The following is a 23500-nucleotide window of genomic DNA, read 5'->3' on the forward strand; positions in this document are numbered from 1 at the left end:
CTTCGTCCGGTGATCCGCCTCACCTTTGAAATGCTTGCATTTATTTCTTACGGGATGCCTGCTCGGAAGAAATCGATGATGTCCCAGGTACACATTCTTCTTACAATTAGCCAAATATATACTGTCGGTATCGTTCAAATAGTGCGTGCATGCGCGGTATCCCTTGTTTGTCTGTCCTGAAAGATTACTGAGAGCAGGCCAATCATTGATGGTCACGAACAACAACGCCTTTAGGTCAAATTCTTCCCCCATGTGCTCATCCCACGCACGTACACTTGTTCCATTCCACAGTTGTAAGAGTTTTTCAACTAATGGCCTTAGGTACACATCAATGTCGTTGCCGGGTTGCTTAGGGCCTTGGATGAGCACTGGCATCATAATGAACTTCCGCTTCATGCACAATCAAGGAGGAAGGTTATACAAACATAGAGTCACAGGCCAGGTGCTATGGTTGCTGCTCTGCTCCCCAAAAGGATTAATGCCATCTGCGCTTAGACCAAACCATACGTTCCTTGCGTCATCTGTAAACTCCTTCCCGTACTTTCTTTCGATTTTTCTCCACTGCGACCCGTCAGCGGGTACTCTCAATTTTCCGTCTTTCTTACGGTATTCTCTGTGCCATCGCATCGCCTTGGCATGCTCTTTGTTTTGGAACAAACGTTTCAACAGTGGTATTATAGGAGCATACCACATCACCTTGGCAGGAATCTTCTTCCTGGGGCGCTCGCCCTCGACATCACCAGGGTCATCGCGGCTGATCTTATAGCGCAATGCACCGCATACCGGGCAAGCATTCAAATCCTCGTACTCACCGCGGTAGAGGATGCAGTCATTAGGGCATGCATGTGTCTTCTGCACCTCTAACCCTAGAGGGCAGACAGCGTTCTTTGCTTCGTACGTACTCTCGGGCAATTCGTTGTCCTTTGGAAGCATATTCTTTATCATTACCAGCAACTTTCCAAATCCCTTGTCAGATACACCATTCTCTGCCTTCCATTGCAGTAATTCCAGTGTGGTGCTCAGCTTTTTCTTGTCACCTACGCAATTCGGGTACAACAATTTTTTGTGATCCTCTAACATGCGCTGCAACTTCTTCTTCTCCAAATCACTTGCGCAGTTTCTCTTTGCATCGGCAATGGTCCGACCTAGATCATCAACGGGCTCATCCGATGCCTCTTCTTCAGCTTCTTCCCGCATTGTCGGCTCAGCTTCTTCCCGCATTACCGGCTCAACTTCTTCCCTCATTGTTATATCATCGTATTCAGGGAACCCATGGCCAGGAGCTGTCGTCGTCCTCTTCTTCTTCATTGTCTTCCATCATAACCCCTCTTTCTCCGTGCTTGGTCCAAACATTATAGTGGGGCATGAAACCGGACTCAAACAGGTGGACGTGAATGGTTCTTGACGTAGAGTAATTGTGACCATTCTTACAGTCAGCACATGGACAAGGCATAAAACCATCCGCCCGCTTGTTTGCCGCAGCCGCAAGCAGAAAAGTATGCACGCCATTAATGAACTCGGGAGAGCATCGGTCATCGTACATCCATTGCCGGCTCATCTTCAATACACAGCACCGAAAACACCAAATTAATACAATACATAAAGTTCATACAACACTTAAATGCAACAAACAAATAACTCTCTAGCTAAAGAATTTAAATGCAACAACAAATGCGATCAAGATCGCAACTAAGGTAACAATTGATCTAACAGCATAATGATACCAAGCCTCACTATGAATGGCATATTTTCTAATCTTTCTAATCTTCAAGCGCATTTTCTCCATCTTAATCTTGTGATCATCGACGACATCGGCAACATGCAACTCCAATTCCATCTTCTCCCCCTCAATTCTTTTCAATTTTTCTTTCAAATCCTCATTTTCTCTTTCAACTAAATTTAACCTCTTGACAATAGGGTCGGTTGGAATTTCCGGTTCAACTACCTCCTACATACAAATATCTATGTCAGCTTGATGGGCATAATTTGTCATAAACACGAAATGCAACAAATAGTTTTAAAAGAGAATATACCACATCCGAATCATAACAAGGACGAGGGCCGACGGGGATGGATATCAAAACCATGGCACTATGTATAACAAACAACGTACGGGTAAGATAATTATACGAGTAACTATATATCCAAATCACACAAACATCAATTTTTTATATAAAATTTCATCAACAAGAGGCTCACCACAAGGTGGTGCCGGCGACGGGACGGTGCGGGCGATCGACGATGGTTACGACGGAGATTTAGAAGGCACTAAGTAAACCACACCTACATATGCAAACTAAGTGTTATTTTGACCTCATTTTGCATATAAATCAAATACTACCACATATAATTCCTTCCAAATTACTAAAACCCACAATTAATCACCATATAAACCAATGCAAGAGCTAATCTAGCAATGAGAGATGAAAGGACAAAGTTGCTAACCTTTGTGATCATTTGAATGGATGGGGGCCTGCAAATCTTGACAGATTTGGGGCAAATTTTATGATGAACTCGAGAGGAAGAAGGGAAGAATAGAGAAGAGGGAGATGGGAAAGGGGGAAGAACAGAGTGCTGGTGGACGAAGGGTTTATATAGGACGACCTTTAGTACCGGTTCGTGGCACGAACCGGTACTAAAGGTGATGGAGGGGCCCCACTCTGACAACATCCTGCCACCACTCTCATTAGTACCGGTTCGTGGCATGAACCGGTGCTAAAGGTTCGCCACGAACCGGTACTAAAGATCTCCTCCCGCCTAGCCGTTGGAACCGGCACTAATGGACACATTAGTTCCGGTTCTGTTACAAACCGGGACTAATGTGTCTCACATTTGACCATTTTTCTACTAGTGATAGTTGGTCAAACCGGAAAGGGTTTGACTTAGGACAGATAAAATGAGCTTTGTAAATTCATATGTGGGTATAATTACAAAAAAATAATGCCCTGATTATATATCAAATGCATAATGCGTAGCCTTACTTAGATTAATAAAGCTAAACCGCCAGATACAAAGTGTTGAAAATCAGCTTACATGCAAGATACAAAGTGTTGAAAATCAGCTTACATGCAAAAGCACACATAGAAACAGAAGAAAGCAATTTGCCAAAATTCGTTTTCGGAGGAGTTCATGGCTTCTTCAACTCTCGGGAGGCTAAGTGTTGATGCCAAGCAATCAGGCTCAGCCTTCAAAGAATAGCTTTGCCCTCTCGTCCTGGATCAAAGAGTGCCACACCTTCGATAAGCAGAGCAGCTCACTCGAGAGAACAAATGAGCCTTGGCGAGTAGAGAGGGCAACGGGCACAACCACCTCACCACAAGAAGCTACCAACAGACAACCACAACAAAACACAACCTGCAGGGCCAGATCACCAAAGAAGTCGCGGTGCATTATATTGGGCAACAACGCCACCCAACAGACCCAGAACTTGTATAAACCCGTGCTCACCCCACCACCAACATGTCGTTGTGCCTAGAGAGGGGGGCTTAGGGCATCTACAGTCGGGCGTCCCAAATCCGTTTCAAACACTCGGACAAACAGCCCGATCACAAAAATCGATCCAGAAAGACTTCTCAAAAGGGCCTCAAACGTAAAGGTGGACCGGCACCCCTCATATCTAGCCCAAACCTAGGGCGAATATGAGGACATCAGGGGGCGTCCACCACGTCGGACTGAGGATGAGGTCCCACACAAAATCGTTCGGAAACCTGGCGGTCCGACGAACATCTCCTCCGATGGGGGGTGTGAACGCCGCGTGGCATCGTTCCGGCTCGCCGCACGAGGCCAAATCCGGCTCTTTAAACCGGTCAGCATTCTCTAACCCTAGCCACATCCACCTCCTCCCTCTCTGCGCCGCCAGCCCGAACCCATCCACCACATCTCTCTAGCTCCGCCGCTCTTCCCAACTCCGGCATGCTCTTGTCCGGTTTCATGCTTTGGCGGCGGGAGGGAGGAAGAGAGTAGGAGAAAAGAGCAGGAATTAAGTAGAGAGCGGCGAGATGGAGGAAGGTATGTAGTGGGAATTTTGCCGCGGAAATAGTGTCGGTAGCTACAAAAGGGCAGGCTTCACCTGCCTTTTCAGTGCGCCATGAGTGTAAGAGTCCAATGTGTCTCGTGTCCGGACTCCCGCAAAGCCTCCGCACGTTTGATTCTAGTTTGTGAGAAAAGGTTGGTCCGGACCGGACCGCTCGGTAGACCGATACAAGGACGCGTCGAATGACTTCCAGGTTCTCCACTGAGGCGTGCGGGCTTGCTGTGATGTCGTTGGCGAGATGCGTGGAGGCGAGAAACCAAAGTGTAGGATCCCATCTGAAATCGTCCCCCCGGTCGAGTCACCTCTAAGGTCGAGTCGAGTCGAGTCATCCTCCAGGCGCTCAACATGGTGGCCGCACCAGTGACCCATCATTCGATGGCTGCTACTGGTAGCCAGTGCTAGCTACGTATCGGGCCGGGGCAAGGCCGGCCGGCGCCACGGCGAAGCGGAGACATCAATCAATCACCACCGTCACGGCCCGGTCACGTCACGTCGCGTCACACGGGTGTACTTGTGACGTCGCGATCCCTTGCCGCATCGGCGTTGCGCACCGGCGAGAAAGCTGACTGGATGACCGAATGATTGGGCAGTAGGCACAATAATCATCAGCGGATAAACTCTGGCAACGCGGTGGGTATAAAAAGGCAGCAATGTGGCCGGCAGATGCACGCGGCTCACCAGTGAGAGTGAGAAGCAAGCCGGACGTGTGTGTGTGGCGTCCCTGTGTGTGCGCTACTGTGGCGGTGGTTGCGTGCGGTACGCGAGTGCGATCCTGGCACAGCACGTAATAAAAGTTGGCACGCAGATCCGCCCTCCCACTGTGATCTGCATCCGCTTTATGTGAACCCGCCGGGCGCACGAGACAGGCAGGCAGGCAGGTAGTGACCCTTTGTGAGTGGAACGTACAGTAGGTAACATCATATCGTATGTACCCACGGCCGGCGCGCATCTCATCACCTGCCTGCAGAACCGGCGATTGTAAAGTTTGTAGGTACTATATATCTGGATATTTGCTGACGGAGAGGAGACGACCGTGCGGTGACTGTGACCGTTGATACATGGTTGGAGCACTATCCGTAATAAGTGCCACGGTGTTGACTCTTAGAGCGTCTTTAGCAGACCTCTTAAAATAGAAATCTATAAAACACGGATACATGTGACGGAAAACATGTTTCAAAAGTCGATTTAAGCTACGGCCCAACAGATACGGTAACGATGAACGGTATCTTCCAGCCGCATGGTGCCGCCGGGCTTCCTCGGACGTGAGCGGCGTGCCTCGGCCTCCAGCGCTCACCCTTTGCCGCCTTAGCCGTCCGGCCTCCACTCGCCCGTGAGAAATTGGACGAGGGGCTCTGGAGCAGGTTCGGATTTAGGCAGGGAAGCGAGAAAAGAAGACCGGACTTCGCCGGAGCCGCGAGAAATCCATGACTGGAGCCCTCTGGTACGGACGGCGGCGCGCATGGAAGGCGGAGAATACACACGCACACCCTACCCCTATGATCGAGCACCTTCAAAAGACTGAGCCGGCATATCATCCTGAAATTTACGAAGTCACCGTAAGCACCTCGTCGCCGACCGAAACGTCTCCTCCCACTAAATGCGCATCGCCGGAAATCCTGATATAAATCCAAAAATAAATGCAAGCATCTAGATTTGAACCCTGGTGGGCTGAAGATATCACAGTCCCTTTAACCATCCAATCCCAGGTTGGTTCGTAAATTCTGGCCAATTTGTGGCCTGTATACTGCCCTCCAAAGTGTAGATACGTTTCCGGTGGCCTGTAAAACGTATACAGTTTCGCAAACTTTTACATGATCCTTTCTGGACAAAAAATTGGACCGAAACCGTAAACTCTCCGGAATTTTATAGGTTTAGCATTTTTAAAGAATCTAGCGCTCTTACTATGTATTGGAGGGAGTAGTGTACTGTATATACAGGTGCTCATGCATTGTCGACTTTCCCCCGGTTCAACTTTCATCGTGCACACCTGACCTGTCTCCACCATGCCATTGGCATTGCCATGCATCAACAGGAATAGACCACAGTGTGCGTACCTGCCTCTCCATCTTCTCTCAGACTTTCCATCGTGCGTGCTCTCACGAAAAGGACTGCCCAAGGATGCCGCACCACATGATATCTTGGGATGGAAGTCCTGTGATCTCCTCTCTCTTACATGCATGCATGTGGAAAATCCGTGCCATTCTATCCATGTACTCCCTTCATTCCTAAATATACAAGTCTTTCTAAAGATTTCAATATGAACTAAGAGTACATACGAAGCAAAATAAATGAATATACACTCTAAACTAGGTCTATATACATCCGCATGTATAGTTCATAGTGAAATCTTTAAAAAGACTTATATTTAGAAACGGAGAGAGTAGTATAGCAGTACCGGGACGTGGTCTACTGCGACCAACCATTTGTCATCACCCTCCTCCGTGCAAGTCCATGCTTTTAAAGTGCTCACTGGATGAGCAAAAAAAATGATTTATTTTTAAAACAAGGCAAATGAATTGCCATTTTCATCAATTACGAAACTGTTTAAAACAGATTGCCGAGGTTGTAGCCAGAGCATTTTCACAAAGTCCTACTCTCCCCCTGGTACGAAAATTTACAAAAGACTAAAATGTTCACCAAAACAATGTGGTGCGTTCTGCCAAAAAAAACCCGAATGAGTGCACACTGTGAATTACTCGCAGCAAAAAATTCCACTTTGAAGAGAATAACTCGCTATGCTCACCGACTTAACTCTGAATTTTGTTCCAAGACGCTGTTTTCCCTGATACTAGTATAAAACAAGGAAAAAACTGAAGAAGTGCTGGTACAGAGAGAGCACCAATCCTGCCTGGCAATGTACTGGAAAGTTCTATTATTGCCCAGGGTGGGTATGGCTGCTAAACTACTGGGGTTTGCCTGCCGCTTACAAGGGGATAAAAGTGCGTAAATCGCCCATGTGTTTTCTTCTTCTAGCAAGTCCAGCCCTGTGGTGGTTCAACGAGCGTGATATCATGATCTCGTCATGTTGCCGCGTCATGCTAGGCTGCTAGCTTTCCCTTTCGTCTCGAGCTTGTGGGACAAAGCGCCACAGATCGACTGCGATATCGAGCTCCTTTTGCTTGTGGAACCTGTAGGTCCGAGGTAGATCATAGCGCAGCTGTAACAAGGAGGAAAAGGAGCACGTTGCAGATATTACCACAGCACAGCAGGTGTGAAGCAAAAGACATGGTTTCGGCCCAGAATCCCGAATTCAGAATAACCTTCCCATAAAAAACAAAAAGGTATTTATCCTCGTTTTAAGCAAGACAAGAAAGGCTAGCTTATTTCTCCGTTTCAAATAACATTACCTCACACAGAACTTCAGCACTGATTGCGTTGCAATTTCGCAGGGCTGCCTTCTTGATGTACTAAAAGATCAAAAGCACAAAAAGAAAATGAACACTAGATGAGCATTTCTTCCACATGAAATGTACAAAATGGAAAACGGACAAAATATCGAATATGGTTAGGTTCATCGTGTACAAAATTGAGTAAATCCTTTTGGAGCTCCAATGTTCTCTACAAAGCAGGCATTAAAGATGTACACGGCAGAACTTACTTCTCTCGTAGAAGTCTTGTGCAGAGAATAGACAGCTTGAGATGCAACCTGTGAATAATAAACAGATATTAAAAACTTACTGCAAAACTAAGAATGTCTTTCATTAACTGGTATAGTAAACTGTTGCTCTGACAACCTTCAAGCCCATAGAAAGGAATTCCATGTCAGCTCCTTTTCGCTTTGTCCCAAAGGGAGGATTCATGACAACAGTGTCGACAAGAAGGCCTGCACCATATCTCTTATAAGGAACTCAAAAGGTTATGGGCGCTTTTCATTGTTAAAAGCATCTGTATTTGTGAACCAGTGTAATTCATTTCACAAGAACCACACTTTACATGTGTTCCTTTTGCTAACATGATTATATTTCATCTACTTTCCTTGCAAAAAATCATCATCTACTTTCTTTTACCTGCGCAAGCTACACGAAATACTAATTATCCAGCCAGCTTGGAAAGCATTTTCAGCTAGGATACTGAATTGGTATCAAAATGATGTCCTAGACATTATTTACTTATGTATTGAATATACAAAAAGGGCAGTAAGAATGATGCTGAAAAGAACTTCCACAATGGTAGCAGAAAATAGTGTATGACAACCAATAGATAACTAAAGTTTCGATGAGCCTACACAAAATATATTACCACTGAAGAAAAATACCTTTTAAATTTAAGTTCTTTATGTCACACTGAATTAAGTCGATATCCAGCTGCATAACAAAACATTTAATGAAAAGAAACATGTCATTCACATGTTAAAGTATAGTAGATCCTAGAAATAGCAAGTTACTGTGTCAATCCTCTCACATACTACTTTCAGCCCTACCTCTACCTCACCAACATGTACTTAACCATTTAAATTTGATCACTGGTACCAAAAGGGTAAAAACCATGCAAGAAGAACATCAGAGTCAACAACACCGGGGTTGTTATTGCTGACGAAAAGGCAGCGAACATAAGGATTTGACAGGATAGCTTAGCATATTCATGGAGTACTGAATTCAACATAACTTAGGTGAATGGTTTTCTGTGTTGAGGGGTGTGTTTCTGACCAGTATTGGAGTTCAGGGTTTAGAGGGGTATTGCACTTATCTCATATAGATACTACATTTAGGGTCAACTCCAGAATTACATTCTCCTTGCTAAAAAGAATCCTTCAGAACTGTATTTGGTACAAGCTAAGGCCCACAACCTTGTCCCTACGAATTTCTTAAGAAGCATATAACGTTATGCTAAAGGCAAGAGCAAATGGGGACTTAAAACAGTTTTCAGCTAACTGCACTTCCAAGTTGTCATCCTTTGATCAACTGTAGGAAGCGCTCGAGATAATAGACTAAGCAGACCCGTGGAAAATTCTGCGTGATACTCCCTCCGTCCGAAAATACTTGTCATCAAAATAGATAAAAAGAGATGTATCTAGAACTAAAATACATCTAGATACATCCCCTTTTATCCATTTTGATGACAAGTATTTCCGGACGGAGGGAGTATTTAACTAATTATAGAGGGAAAAGAGTCAATATGAAGGTTTATTTGCTTCAGATAAAAGCAGTTGTTGCATTGGAAACGAAAGCAACAGCATACCTCCAGATCAGTAGCATTTTCTTGAGCAAGTTCAAGGGACTGGAGGTCAATATCAATACCAGCGACATGCCTGTCATTCCGGAATCGTATTGAACAAGATTAGGAATATCAAACAACAGAATAACCACAAAAATCGTAAAGATGCCCAATTGGTACACAAACACGCCGGTGTATAGTTCATGACAGTAACAGACAAGCATTTAAAATATTGTGCAGCATATGAGTTCGTTACATGCCATGGGAATGATAGTGTCACATACTCATCATGTTTCGTAATGATATGTTATGCAACATCATTTTGACCAGCATCTAGAAATTTCAAACAAAAAATATATGAGGTAAATTAAAGTATAATAATAATAGAAACAGTTTTATTTTCTTAGATCTTCAGTACGAGTAACTAAGTTACAGACAAGGCACCAAGGCAGGTGGATCAGTGAGCTTTTATGGTAGTTTACTGTCTACTAAGACCAAGTACTGGTAAATCAGCACATAAACATCATGAAGCAATGTAGTGCCTACTAGTTAAACTCTTGGTGTCCCCCAAAAACATGGTGTACCTTATACTGCACAATCAATGAGCAAACCATGGCACACGTAACCAGTCTTCAGTTCTCCATTCAGTTACAGTTTAAAGTAGGTGTGCAAATGATGGCGCGCGAATTATGAAAATGACAACGCTATTGTACGGTTAAGGAGCGAAATCTCTGTTGATACCAACTCTGTTGTGTGCAAATTATGGCATGGGAATTTTAAAATGACAACGCTGTTGTATGGATAAAGAGCAGAGATCTCTGCTGATACCAACTCGGAAGAAACAATTGTAAATAATAACTGAAGAAAACGATTACCAAAATACTAAGAGCTTCAACGCACTCACTCGGCATCCAGCAGAGCACTCGCGACAGCCAGGGTACCACAGCCGCACCCAAAATCAGCCACCACTTTACCAGCTATGTCATCGAAGCTGTTCTCAGCCTGACAGATTCAGCAAATCACCATGAGAAAGATAAAAGCAGAGGCACACCAGAATCACTAGAATTTTAGCATCCAAGCACGCCCAACAAGCCTACTTATTAGCTATCTGTCTGCCTCACTGTTCAGATAAAAATAGCCAGGCAAGACATTCCTAAAGGTTGAGGCACAACTTGCAAGCAGCTGAACATTCAAACATTCCCAAATTTGTACTACAGGCAGTATATACAGAGCTAAAAGAACTAAAGCGTGAGCAACAACTTGTGCAGAATCTTCTACGGCAAGCCTACTAGCCCACTGCCGGAGTAGCTTGCCGGTTTTGGGCATGGAGCCGCGGCCGCGCGCACTCGCGGCGTCCAATTGCAGACAGAATCACATCACAGCAAGTACCAGGATCGCATCCATGCATAAAGGGGCATATGAGAATCGGGGCGGGGTACTACCGTGTAGAGCATCCTCGACGCGATGTGGGGGCCCGTCGCGTACTGCTCCAGCTCCACCTGTACCCATCACCTCCGCCGGCGACGGCGGCGGCGAAGCTCAGATAAGGTCATGCTTGTTCTGGAGGCGAATCGAGCGGCGGATGCGGCGGAGGGTACCTTGGGGTCGGAGAACTGGGTCAGGCCCCCCAGGAGGCCCTCCAGCTGCTTCAGCTTCATCTCCTCCTCCCCTCGCCGTCGCCGTCGCCGTCACGGAGTTGGAGATGTGCCCTCTCTTCCTGCCGGCGAGCCAGTGGCGCCTCCGACGGCCAGAGGGCGGCCTTTTCCCTTAGGGCCGGCCGTCGCGGGCCGGACCGCAATACCAGGCCTCTATTTTGGCCCACCTGTAAGGTCCAATGCCAGCCCAAGAGCCCATCACGCCCAACCCCAAAACGAGCCCAGTACGAGAGTGGGTGGAAACTCGGTACAGGCGGATGGTCTCTCTCTCTCCTTCCTTTCCTTCTCGTGCCGTGCGGCGGCCGGTGGGCTCGAGACCGCCGTCGCCGTCGCCATCGCCATCGCCGCCGGCTGCCTCCTGCTCCGTCCGTCCCCGCCGCTGGCGAGACCAGCGCTTCCCGTGGGCGGCGGTGCACGTAGCAGGTACGTACCGCCCGCTCGTCCTCCGCCCCAGTTCTCCGGCTTTGCGCTTGAGCAAGCAGCATTTTTTTTCCTTGCTAAATAAGCTAGATTTCTTCCCCTGCACAAAAGGGGTTCCATTTTGTTCCAGTGCGTGATGGTCTGAGCTCGTAGTTTCCTTCATCTTCAATCTATACCGCAGTTTAATTACAAGGCTAATTAATCTGTACCATCTCTGAAGTATCATTCAGTTATAATTGCTTGAATATACACTTTCATGCCCCGGCCAGAAACAAAGTCTTGCCATTTTCTACAACATGTGTGATTGATCGTACTACTTAGACATGAACTCTGCACTCTTGGAGAAAACTGCTTGAAAGGATCGCCGATTCAGTTCAGAATGAATTTACATCTGAATTCTGCACAAATTTTTTTTAGCCAAGTAGATGTGCTTTACTTTTACTGTACATCACAAAGGAAAACGAAAGGACTGATGGTATAGGCATATAGCATCGCATGCCATGCCATGCACTCGGATGTTAATGTCTTCTTGACTTCACCAGCATGTTGCAAAGGATGGTGTGTGTGCCACGTTTTCTGAATAATGCGTGCTGCTTAATTAACTATAGTTTTCTTTCTCTTGCATGAAGTAATCTATTTATGAAAGTAAATGCCCCATTAACAACGCAACTTAATAAACCCATAAAACCCCCTTGGGTTGTGGCCATTAAGGGGCCATAAGGTCGGTCTTTGTCAAGATATAATGTGACACGCCATGCCAATGTCTCCTCTTCCGAGAGATGCAGGTAGACAGGAACCAGCATCCCTCCGGTCCCTCTTCCCCCCACCCCCAGCCCTAGCAGTAGCCAGCTTCTGAAACCCCACCATGGATTTCGGTTGCTTCCAGCCCCACGCGGGGAGCTGCGATGACACGCCGCTTGATTTCCATGTGCAGCAGAGTGCCCACTATGATCTCCACTCCCTTGATCGTTCGTTCGAGCCTGTCGGCGGATCAATTGGCCCCTTTGCGGCCTTCTATCCTGACTACTACCCACAAGGTGCGACGACCAAGGCTGTCATCGGCGATGCTTCATCAATCGTTCATAGTTCTGGACCTCACCTGCCTCTGCTGACGCCAAAACTTGAGGTTTCACAACTCATAGGAGGCGGCCTTGGATCGTACAAGACCTATGAGATGAGCCGCCGGTTTTTCCCAAGAAAGAAGGCCTCCAGTAAGGCTCTCAAGAGGGCTAATGTTGTCAAGGGGCAATGGACACTGGAAGAAGACAGGTAAGAATTAGATATGTTGTTTCATGCTTCGTTCAGTATTGTCTCTGTTTGCAGCGCTGTAAGTCTGTGTTATTACTTGCTATCTGTGTTGTTAAGTTCGTTCTTGCATCTTTTACAGGAAATTGGTGAAGTTAGTGGAGCAGTTTGGACTGAGGAAATGGTCTCAGATAGCGCAAATGTTGCCTGGAAGAGTTGGAAAGCAATGCAGAGAAAGATGGCACAACCATTTGAGACCTAACATCAAGGTTTGTCTCTCCAACTTCCGTTTGAACTGAACCGAGGGGTCAAATCTATTTTGATCTCCTTTATATTCTGTAATAAATGGAATGCCTACAGTTATGTCTTTTGCTTTGACTGTGTTTAATGAAATAATAAACTAATTAAGCTCCAAAAAAAACTATTTTGAACACATTTAGTGAGATTTGAATGTCGTTGGGTCAGTCTGCAATACATTATGGGTGCACTAAATTTGGGGAATTATATACATGATGCCATTTTTGGTTTGCTTATATCAGATTCATGGGTGGGGATAGTATTTAGTACTAGATTTGCAATCTAATTCAGCTTAAAAAAACTAGTTTGAAACTTTGAATACATTCAGGGAGATTTGAATGTCATTGGGCCAGCCTGCCCTTTATTAAGGGTGCACTAAATTTTGGGAGTAATATAAGCGATGTCTTTTTTGGTTAGCTTTTATCAGGTTGATGGGTGGGGAATGGGTATAGTACTTAGTACTAGAATGGTTCTTATCCATGATGATAGAATCTCAAACCGGCACTCAAAAACTATTTTTGTACCCTTCTAGTGAGCCAAACAGAAGAAAATTCTAACCTGACATGGCCACATGGGACAAGAAAACATAAACTGAGGGGAAATATTATTTTTGAAAAACTAGAAACAATGCATCATGGAAAATTATGTTGTTGACCAGAGCCATAGAAGTTCAAATAACCTTTGCCCCTATTAAATTTTTAAAAATTACAAAATGTTTAATGGTAAATAACAATAATGGATAAATATCATGGTGAAACCAAAAAATGGGGCATGGATGTTTCCAAATCTGAAATATTTTTGTCAAGTTCTTTTTCCTGAAATCTTCTCATATTATCTGTGTAGTATTCATGCTTGAAATAAACTTTTTGTGCGTGGATGAAACCACAAATGCAGAAAGATACTTGGAGTGAGGAGGAAGACATGGTTCTAATACAAACACACAAGGAGGTTGGCAACAAATGGGCAGAGATAGCTAAGCGCCTGCCTGGGAGAACTGAAAACTCCATAAAAAATCATTGGAATGCAACCAAGAGAAGGCAGTTTGCACGGAGGCGGACCCGCACAAGCGCCAAGAATCCCAAATCTGGGACCCTTCTGCAGAACTACATCAAAAGCCTTGGAATTGGCTCTAGCAAGGTCACTGCTGCTCCACTAGCCCCAAAAGAACGTCCACTGTCACCATCTTCACCAGCATCCCCAACACAAAATCTGGCACAGGTGAGTGACAGTTGGTCAGAATCCAACCCATCCAACATAATGGTCAGCGAAGGACTATTCAGCACAGATGACAGACAGGCTGACTCTTGTGAAGAAATTCTGGTCCCTACATGCGATGACTTTTCTATTGACATGTGTGATGGTTTATTTGACACAAAGGAGGATGCGCAATACCCGGTTTACAGCATAGATGATGATGTTGACATGGACTATATCTTCAACCATATGGACTACACTATTAAGATTGACCATGAGATAGATATGGAGATGGCATGGTGTGATGACGCACTCGCAAACATTGAATCTGGATCATCGCCATTGGTGACAGTGGCAGGTCCAGCAGAAATCAAGACTGTCCAGGTGAAGGAGGAGATGAATCTAGTTGAGCTGGTCACACGTACAGAGACTTGACATTATTATATATGCATGCTATTTATAGGTAATATGACGACCTTTTGGATGTTACTATGGGACCTGCTATTTATAGATAATATGACGACCTTCTGGATGTTTCCATAGATTATATGACGACCTTCAAATGTATTATGGAACCATATTGACATGATAAAAATGGTAAATAAGACCATGTGTATTATATGGCTTGAAAATGAAGTGTTTATTATATATTGAATTAATGTTTGAAACATGTTTCTCATTTCATTATTATGGTATAGTTACCTAATTTTACTTTATTTTCGTTATGGAAATGGAGATGAATTGCTATACTTTTATGAACATTTATGGATAACATGTCAGTGCGGTGGTGACTTGTTGTTTGTAGCTATGCACTGACACGGTGCACTACACTTAATTCAAACTGAGAGATTGTGTGGTCAATTCAGCATCCAACATTCAGATAATTCTTCTCTAAAGTTTAAAATAACACACAATATGATTGAATAGTACATAATAGGTTGTTTTAAGTTAGAACCCATTGATAAAAGAAAGCATTGCATTAAATTTTTATCACATCGACCCAACGTAGGACATCTGCGCTCAGGCTCAGCTCATACAACCATTCATTCTTTGTTCAACTGATCCAGGAAATTTCGTTGATACCTGCACACGATCGTAATAGGTAGTTAAGAAAAAAGTTTAATAGGCAAAGACATGTTTAAAAAGGAAACCTTTTTATTGATTCTGCACAAGCTGTTCTAGTCTGATACTTCAGTTTCTGTTGGTAATGCAAATTGGGATTTTATTCCTTTTTTTTTACATGTTGGCAATCTTGTTCAAATATAGTACTGTATTCCTTTCAAAAAGAATGTTTAAAAATCAAATCATATAATTTACTAAAGTATGAGCTGTTGATATGAGTTTTCCTTTTTGCTGAGATAATTTATTTTTAAAGAACATGGTTAATGTTAATAAGGCATCATACTTGGAGTCTTTTATTAATAGCTGAAGAAAAAAATTACCCTATATGCAGGGAAGGGTCACAATCATGATGAAAATACTCCTGTTGATTAGCTTGATTAGCATGGCCACTAGACCCACTAGGTCCAACATCCTGGCAAGACATTTGCAGCACATTTTCCGCACTAGTTTCTTGTATCTGGTACAACAAAGAGGTAAAAATTGAAGCACGCATAGCTCACACTGCTTTCGAATATATGTGACGAACTCAGCCATTAATTTACCATTCCCAATAAAAACCACAGCCATGGAATTTTAATTTTAACAACAATATAAATACCTTCTTTTGCCAAGAAATCTATGGTCCGTTGTGCATTTCCATCGAACAAGCAAAAAAAATACATATTCAAAAACCCGTTGAAAGAGCAGGACATTATCATCGTGGACTGTCTCATATTTCAGTTGCACGATCTTTCTTTAGTTAGGAGAAAGAAACTAGATGATTGACAATTTAATGAAATAACCGAAACAATACGAAGTCGGCTAGTGCTAACTTTCCCTCCATATATATGTTTTTATTTTATCACTGAGGCTTCCCTGTACTGTGTATGGAACTCCTGAGCGTGTCTAAATGAGGATTAACCAAAATAATTTGTGTATATATGGCACATTCAAGCTAAGCCAATGCTGGAAATAAAATAAAATGATTAAAAACCGTGAGGGAAGAGATGAGGTTTATCACTCATATTGATGTATTATACCTTCTTCCGTAAGTCTTTATTAACATCTTGCAGTTGTTGTTCCTGCACAAATTAGTAATTAGTAATTCTGGGGCCTCTACGCTGAAAGAAATATATTGAACAAGATCAGGGCTTAACAAGACGACACACGTGTTACCTTGCGCTTGAGCTCAAAGAGCTGATCAAGTGACTGTTGGCTCTGTATAAGTCATACACAGAAATAGCTAGTCAGCATGACATTCTACATGTTAAACAAATCTGATCTCAAACATTTACATATTATTACAGCATGCATCTGAAATCTGAACCTACGACTTGTGAAGTACATATATGGAAATATGATCACCAGTGAATTTACTTGACTATGATGATGTACCTTTGTCGCCCTGATATGTTTGAGAGATATCTCAATTTGGTTCTCAAGCTGCTCAAGTTCCTTCATGTTAAGTGGGCCCAAGTCCTCGCCAAGAAGATTTCTGTAAAAGATCAATAATTTAATATAGGCACTAACAGCTCCTCTCTTCTCTCTGTAATCTCTCTCAACTCTCAAGTACACACATAGTAAAAAAAGGCTCAACACATACACACGTATTCCATTAATCACTCCATGCTCTCATCGCTTCCTAAACTCTCTCCATGATCAAGACGACTCGGAAACCATCTGTGAACCAAGCAAACTATATGCAGGCACTTCTCCTTATCTATGATCTCTACTTGCATGCAGGCCATTCGATAATTATGTAATGCAGCAACTAAAACGCAGACGGCCACACAACAAACACATGTCTGCGTCTACTAATGTGTGTTTGCCTCCATCTCCCTCTAAGACCACGCATGCTAAGTCCATGTCATCCATGATCGCTTAGTCAATGACAATATTAAATAGCAATCGGTCACCTGGTAAGTAATTAATGATCGATATATCTAACATTTCCTATAGTTGGCTAGGTAGGGACTACATACCTCTGAGTTGTCTGTAGGAACTCAACTCTTGTCTTCAGCTTCAAGTACTCCTGGTAATTGCTCTAGTTTGGATAAGAAAAATTAACAACCCACTGGTCAAGTAATCGAGTGAAATCATGACTATAATACAGAACTACATTATGCATAAACCATATATATGTATGGTTGTTTACAAGGTACTGCAAAAACTTTCTAGGAGATAATAGCTATGTGACAATGAAAATAGAACGGTATGGCATACTATAAGATACTGCTAATGAAATATTCCAAAGTTGATAATATGAATGACGAAGCGTACATAAATTAGCATATATAGTAGTTTTTACATCACATTGAAGTTAGGGGGTAAGTCCTCTCCAGCGTTAATTAGTTTTGTTTTCAGAAAGGGATATTAGACCCATCATGTGAGAGCTCTGTACATGTGCAAATGTTCAGAAAGTTTTATTTCATTCCGTTAAATACTTACTGCTACTCAGAAGCAGTAGATGGAGCTCTTATATTTCACCATATATACCACTGCATTTAATTAACAGTTTAGATCCAAATATCCAATTTGAATTATTACTTTGCTTTATGTATTGATACTTGATTTTCCATGAGCCGTGAAATTACATTAAACACATTAATTCCAGTCACCAAATTGCCATAATCTGATCCTGAACATAAATCCTATCCAAGACTAACAGTTCACAAAATGCACGTGGCACGCCATGTATATACTTCTAGAAACACCGCTCTAGTGTCTAGTGCATACTGTTCGGTTTTGCACATGAAATGTATATGAAGCAACAGTGTTGAAAAGGTTACTTGTTCAGTCTCCGGAGTTGCAGTTGCCTCGGAGTTGAAGTTGCAGCTGCGGTACCGCTCTAGTGTCTTGTACATGCTGTTGAACAACAAGAAAAATGGATTATAGACAAGCTTTTGAAAGAAGAAAATCATGAAATATCTCTGACCCAATCAACGTAACGTAAGAGTTCATTACATTGTAGTGTGGCATGACCAAACGAATTTGACATTGCTGAATCGTTTGGAGAACAGTTATTTCTAAGTCGACCATTTCGCTTAAACAATTGGATGTAAATATAGACCACCTTTGGGTTGAAGGGTTTTTCTAAGAATCTGTAGGATTTAAATCCATCGGAATTTTTCCTATGAAGGTCCCTATTCCAAACATGCCTATTCTGTAAATATTAATTGTACCATATCTTTCATTAACGAATAGACGGTACTCCAGCCGATTTTATGAAAATTTAAAGCTATGGACTAATTTTAATTGAGAAAATTAGGATATTGGCCACACCACAGATCGGTACTCAAGAAGTGTATTGTAGCTAGCATAATGTAACCTCTAGTGCGGTCCGGTCCAATTTGTACAAAAGGCAGTTCTTATTTGGTGCACACTGCACAAACACATAATACACATGTCCTCAATTGTTCCTCTAAAAAAACATGTCCTCCATTGTCACCGAGAGAACTGGAACATTTCTCTGATAACGTGAAGTATTTTTTAAACTAAATTTCTTGTTACTTTCTCTATTAATTTGTTTCGTAAGAACATGTTATTCTAGAAAGGAAGAAAATGCTGTTAAGTTTGGGAGCGGCGATAGTGGCGTGTCGGCGGCTTGTTCTAGCGGTGGCAGTGGTCGTTCATGATCCATGGACCTCGATGTAATTTTTATTATGTTTTGAGGTGTTTTATATTTTTTATGAATCTTTATAATAGATCTGTGCTCTTTTCGCAAAAAATGGTGTAGCTATGTGTACTAAGATATAAAAAAAACTATTTACATTTGTAAGGTTAGAGAAAATAACGCTTTGTAAGAAAGCCACGAATCGGCAAACCAACCCTAGACACCACAACTTGATCCGATCCGTGCGCCGCCGGGCAAAGCCTGCGCGCGCCGGGGAGGCTGCTTCTCGTCGGGAGCTAGTATGGAGGAGCTTGTGGGCTACTACAGGATGGCGACGGTGCTACGTGGTCAGGTTGTTGCTGTCGGCAGATGATGTTTGGCGGACGAATTGGCGATCCAACGCGGTGATCTTCAACGGTGGCATGGCCTAGCTACGTCACTAAAGAGGAAGTCGGTGCATGGTCCTGGATGGCAGCAAGCTCGACATCAAACCCGAACTTGTCACGCAGTGGCATGGACGTTTTCTCTTCTTCAGGTTTTCTTTAGGGAGTCTTCGAGTTTTGTTTGGGGCAGCTAGATAGCGACTATGTCCTCGTCTAGGAATAATGTTCTCCTTGCTTTTTTTCTATTCCGTTGGTGTGTTCATCAACCTCGGAGTGTGTGTGGAGCCGTGTCTCCGGCAGGTCTTCCAAGATCCGGTCGGTTTTAGGTTTTCGATGGATCCGTATATATTCGGCCGGCGTTCATGGTCTTAGGAGTTTCCGCAGGACCGTTTTTTCTTCTCCGGGGTGGGAAATCTCGGCCGCCGGCATCTCCTGGTCTGCATCGACAACATCCCGACCGCTGCTTCTGCAAGCCGCTAGGTTTAGAAAAGTTTGCTCCGTAGGTGGCACCAAGCTTTGCTCATGGCGCGCCGCGGGTGGAATGATGCAGGAGGAGGAAGACTTCGGCACCCCCAAGGATTTGACAGTATTCTTATCTATCTGTGTGGGTGTGTTTGCAAGGACCTACGACACGTAATATATGGCCTTGGGCCCTGTCGCAAAAGAAATAAATTGACAGAAAAAGAAGTAAGTTTGAGACTTAACATGCCATTTTGCCATTAGGAAAAAAAAGGGGTTCCATACGATTATGGCATGATGGCGCGTGCTCAATGCAAAGTAAAGCAGGGTACTGTTACATCACTTTTTTTCTTTTCGAACAGGCAGTACTACGGCAGCAATAATACCCTCGAGCTCCAGTACGCGTCTTCACGTGTTTGCTACTACTGCCTTGCTTAACTCGCCCTGCTGCACTGGCCGGGCGGTTCGCCCGCTGGCTGGGCTAGCTAGCTATACCATGGTACTCCTACTAGCAGCAACATCTCACCTGTCTGTCCGTCTCTGTCAAAGTTCTACGGCCGACCGGTGGAGACGACGACGACGACGACGGAGCACCGGCCGGCCGGTCACATGCCATGCCATGCCATGCCTGCCGGGAAGAACATCGTAGGAGGATAAACCCTGACGATCCATCGTTTCCTAGGGTCACTTTTCCGTCTTTTTTCTCTCCGGTCGCGGCCGCGTGCGAGTACGGCGCCTGACCGGCGTAGGGAGAGGGGGGTGGGTGGGGAGACGAGGCCTCAATGGAACAGTGGAATTGGATCCCAATGGAACAGTAGTAGAATTGAACAGTGGAATTGGATCCCAATGAAACAGTAGTAGAATCTATAGCTAGCTAGAGAACGACACACACACACCAGGAAACTTGTAATTAGGTCGAGCAATGCCTATGCACACACATAGTACTAATTAGATCTGGCCATGCCAGCCGGCTGGTACAGAGGCCGAGGCCATGTGCATCGCGCTATGCAGAGGCCACACAGCGTGGTGGTTTTGTCATCTCTTATGTATCGATTGAATGAAAATGTCATTTTTATTAAGAAAAAAATGTCGACATAACAAAACAGGAAAGGGGTAACACCCAGCAGATGGATGGATGGTAGGGAAGAAGCAACAGATCTTTCCGCACAAGCTCTCATGAAAAATGAGGAATTGGTTTGTTTCTAGGGCACAGATCAAGTAGTATTAGCGCAACGAGAATCAGGTTTTTATAAGAGAAGAATGTATGTAGGATTTTAATCCAGCATAGGATTTTTTTTCCTATGGACGCCATTTGAGAAGAAGTTTGCCACCAATAACATTTTCCATGCCTTAACTTTAGGATTTTCTAACAAAAAGGTTATACCTCGTGTTTTTTTCCTTTTTGCATGCACCTTTTTTAATATCTTAAAATTCTTTTGAAGTACTCAAATGGCCATGTCTGCAAAGTCCCGTGCTTTGGTTTCAGAAACCATGACGGTGCCCATTGCTGTTTTTTGTACTGAAGAGGCGACTAGAAGTGTGCAAACCTAAATAATATGCAGCTAGCTATCCAATTTTTTTTTACTGGATAAAGAATCAACCTTTAAGACTGCAAAATAAAGCCCCCATTTCACACATGCCTGCTCCGTAGATACTGTAACATCTCTTTTCTTAACGAATAGACAGTGGCCCTAACGATTTCATACACACAAAAACACATATGTTTAATTAGTTAATTAGGATATTGCTCGCTGCACATGTTGGCATTGGACAAATGCATGGGCGCTACCATAAGGTAACCTCAAATCCGGTCTAATCTGTGTAAGAAATTTTCTAATTATTCAGTGCACACAACACAAGCGCATTTTTCAAACCAAGAAACTTCGTGATGGGCCGGCGACATTTTGTTTTAGTTTTCAAATTTCTCGCCACCTCCTCTGTTTGTGTCTCAAATATCATATGCACATATAGAAAAAATGACGGCAAATTATACATTTTTTTGTGACTGGTCAATTTTACATGTCAGAGACTGTCACGTGTAATTAATTAGGAAGGAATGGGGTACCATTTCCCCCCTGCAACTTCTAGCTGCACTCTGCTGAACAAACTCTGAGACCATACAATAATAGTACGAGCATCTCATAAATCCTCTCTCTTCGTCAGTGTTTGCTTAGAGCTGCATACGATTATAGCTTAATGACGCGTACTGCCTAGTAATGTAAGCAATTTATATGTTCGGTCCTTGCCGTTGCGCCCTCCGGTAAGCCCTCTCCGCCAGTGGACGACGATGAGGTACGTACGTACTACGCCTGTCTGTCAAATGTCCACGGCCAACACGCACTGCCACTGCCAGTACCGGGCGGTGAATTGAATTCATTCCATCGTTCACATGCGGCCGGAGAACAGCATGGTACTCCTGCTCCGGGATAGGACGAGTACAGCTGAGGACGAGCACGTACACCGATACATAGTATCGTTTTCTCCGTCACTTTTGCTCGCCTGGCCGCGTGCGCGTACGGCCGCTCCGACGAGTCACCCAGACAAGACGGAGAGAGAGAGGAGAGAGGGCCCAGGGCTCAATGGAACAGTAGAATTGGGAGTGGTTCCCAATGGAACAGTAGAATCTCCACACACACACACACCAGAGGGGGGTCGAGGGCCAGATCTCCCAGGAACTCCCCGATGCAACAATGCAAGAGAGTAACTAGTGGCTGATTGATTTGTTTCCTGAGCTGGGCAACGGGCCGGCCGGCAGAGGGAGAAGAAATTAGTAAAATTGCTTGTGTGATTCTTGCAGAAACAAAAAGGTACTATCTGCCCTATGTGTTTGCCTGCCCAGATCTGGAGATGCTACCTAGGAAAAACGAAGTGGTAGACAAGTATAGTTCTGAGTGATTCATCGATCGGCATGTGCGTGGCTAGTGAGGAGCGCAGAGCACAGGTCTGCCGGGAAAAAGAGCGTTGAGGGGAGAGGCTACGCGCTACGGGATATGGCTAGGATCGAGCCTGGACTGGATGACTCTGTCAGCTGCCGCCTACAGCGACCTCAACTCGCATAATAAACACCAGAAGAGGAAAGGGGAAGCACCCCGCCTCGCGCTCATGGATGGATGGAAGACGCGGCAAATCCTTCCCCAAAACAGCAGCGAGGGAGAAGAGGGGCTACCATGGTAGCCATGCGTCTAAATGAGCAAATCTTCAAGCAAATTAACCTTTTCATATGATAAAACAAGTCAGAGAGTAGGATTAGTTAGATGCAGCGGTTGTGTACCATGAGGATGTGGAGAACTCGAAGAGGCGGCCTCGGGTGGAGAAGATGATGAGCGCGACCTCGGCGTCGCAGAGCACCGACAGCTCGTACGCCTTCTTGAGCAGCCCGTTGCGGCGCTTGGCGAACGTCACCTGCCGGCTGATCTTGTTGTCGATCCGCTTCAGCTCCACCTTGCCGCGCCCCATCCTTCCGCCGCCTTGCCGCTCGCTGGCTCTCTTCTTCCCCGGCCTCTCTCTACCTCTCTCTTCTTTCCACTTCTCCTCTCGGATAGCACTAGCCGGAGGAGGAGGAAGGAGGAGCTGTCGTAGAGTACTTGCTTCTCTTTAAAGTTTATGCTATGGTATGGTATGCTATGGCAGGACGGATGGCACCCTGGCCTGGCCTACGCATGTACTGCACCGCACGTACGGTGCGCTCCCGTCTTTGGGTTTGGCCCCTTTCCCTTTCCCCTATATCTCCCTTGAAGATTTCCTCCCCCTCTATCTCCCTCTGTCGTCCTGTCAGCCGTGCTTTCTCTGTCATCGCCGTACGTGGCCCGGCCCGCCCGTCCCGTCGATCGCTCCCCCTAGGCCCTACCTGCCTAGCTTGGCTCGGCAGCGGCCATGGCTCTCCTCTCGCCGCGCCACCGTGCCGCGGCCGCTCGGCAACAGTGACGGGCGGGGCCGGCCGGAGCGG

General features: G+C 44.6%; 3 protein-coding genes across 6 annotated transcripts; 1 reads left to right on the top strand and 2 right to left on the bottom strand.

Moving 5' to 3' along the window:
* Positions 1–6725: 6725 nt before the first annotated feature.
* Positions 6726–10943, bottom strand: LOC125521530 (rRNA N6-adenosine-methyltransferase METTL5). Of its 3 annotated transcripts, XM_048686583.1 has the most exons (10): positions 10786–10943; positions 10630–10686; positions 10092–10189; positions 9212–9281; positions 8289–8337; positions 7768–7856; positions 7632–7679; positions 7381–7440; positions 7230–7293; positions 6726–7161 (listed from the first exon to the last, which is right to left on the bottom strand). In XM_048686583.1, exons 1-10 carry the CDS (start codon positions 10843–10845, stop codon positions 7067–7069), a joined length of 690 nt encoding a protein of 229 aa, XP_048542540.1. In that variant the 5' UTR covers positions 10846–10943; the 3' UTR covers positions 6726–7066. The 3 variants fall into 3 exon arrangements, with proteins under 3 accessions (XP_048542540.1, XP_048542542.1, XP_048542541.1); XM_048686585.1 differs by lacking the exon at positions 7230–7293; XM_048686584.1 differs by lacking the exon at positions 7230–7293 and having other exon boundaries at positions 6726–7190.
* Positions 10944–11100: 157 nt separating this feature from the next.
* Positions 11101–14710, top strand: LOC125524126 (transcription factor MYB27-like). 2 transcript variants are annotated; one of them, XM_048689201.1, is made up of 4 exons: positions 11101–11265; positions 12048–12531; positions 12650–12776; positions 13699–14710. In XM_048689201.1, the coding sequence occupies exons 2-4, from the start codon at positions 12128–12130 to the stop codon at positions 14431–14433; spliced, it is 1266 nt and encodes a 421-aa protein (XP_048545158.1). In that variant the 5' UTR covers positions 11101–11265; positions 12048–12127; the 3' UTR covers positions 14434–14710. The 2 variants fall into 2 exon arrangements, with proteins under 2 accessions (XP_048545158.1, XP_048545157.1); XM_048689200.1 differs by having other exon boundaries at positions 11101–12531.
* Positions 14711–14859: 149 nt separating this feature from the next.
* Positions 14860–23181, bottom strand: LOC125524128 (MADS-box transcription factor 5-like). The gene is made up of 8 exons (XM_048689202.1): positions 22826–23181; positions 17889–17964; positions 17082–17143; positions 16495–16594; positions 16276–16317; positions 16140–16181; positions 15441–15577; positions 14860–15081 (listed from the first exon to the last, which is right to left on the bottom strand). The coding sequence occupies exons 1-8, from the start codon at positions 23008–23010 to the stop codon at positions 15042–15044; spliced, it is 684 nt and encodes a 227-aa protein (XP_048545159.1). The 5' UTR covers positions 23011–23181; the 3' UTR covers positions 14860–15041.
* Between the last annotated feature and the right edge of the window lie 319 nt (positions 23182–23500).

The sequence above is a fragment of the Triticum urartu genome, chromosome 7 (assembly GCF_003073215.2).
Source record: "Triticum urartu cultivar G1812 chromosome 7, Tu2.1, whole genome shotgun sequence".
NCBI classification, from domain to species: Eukaryota; Viridiplantae; Streptophyta; class Magnoliopsida; order Poales; family Poaceae; genus Triticum; species Triticum urartu.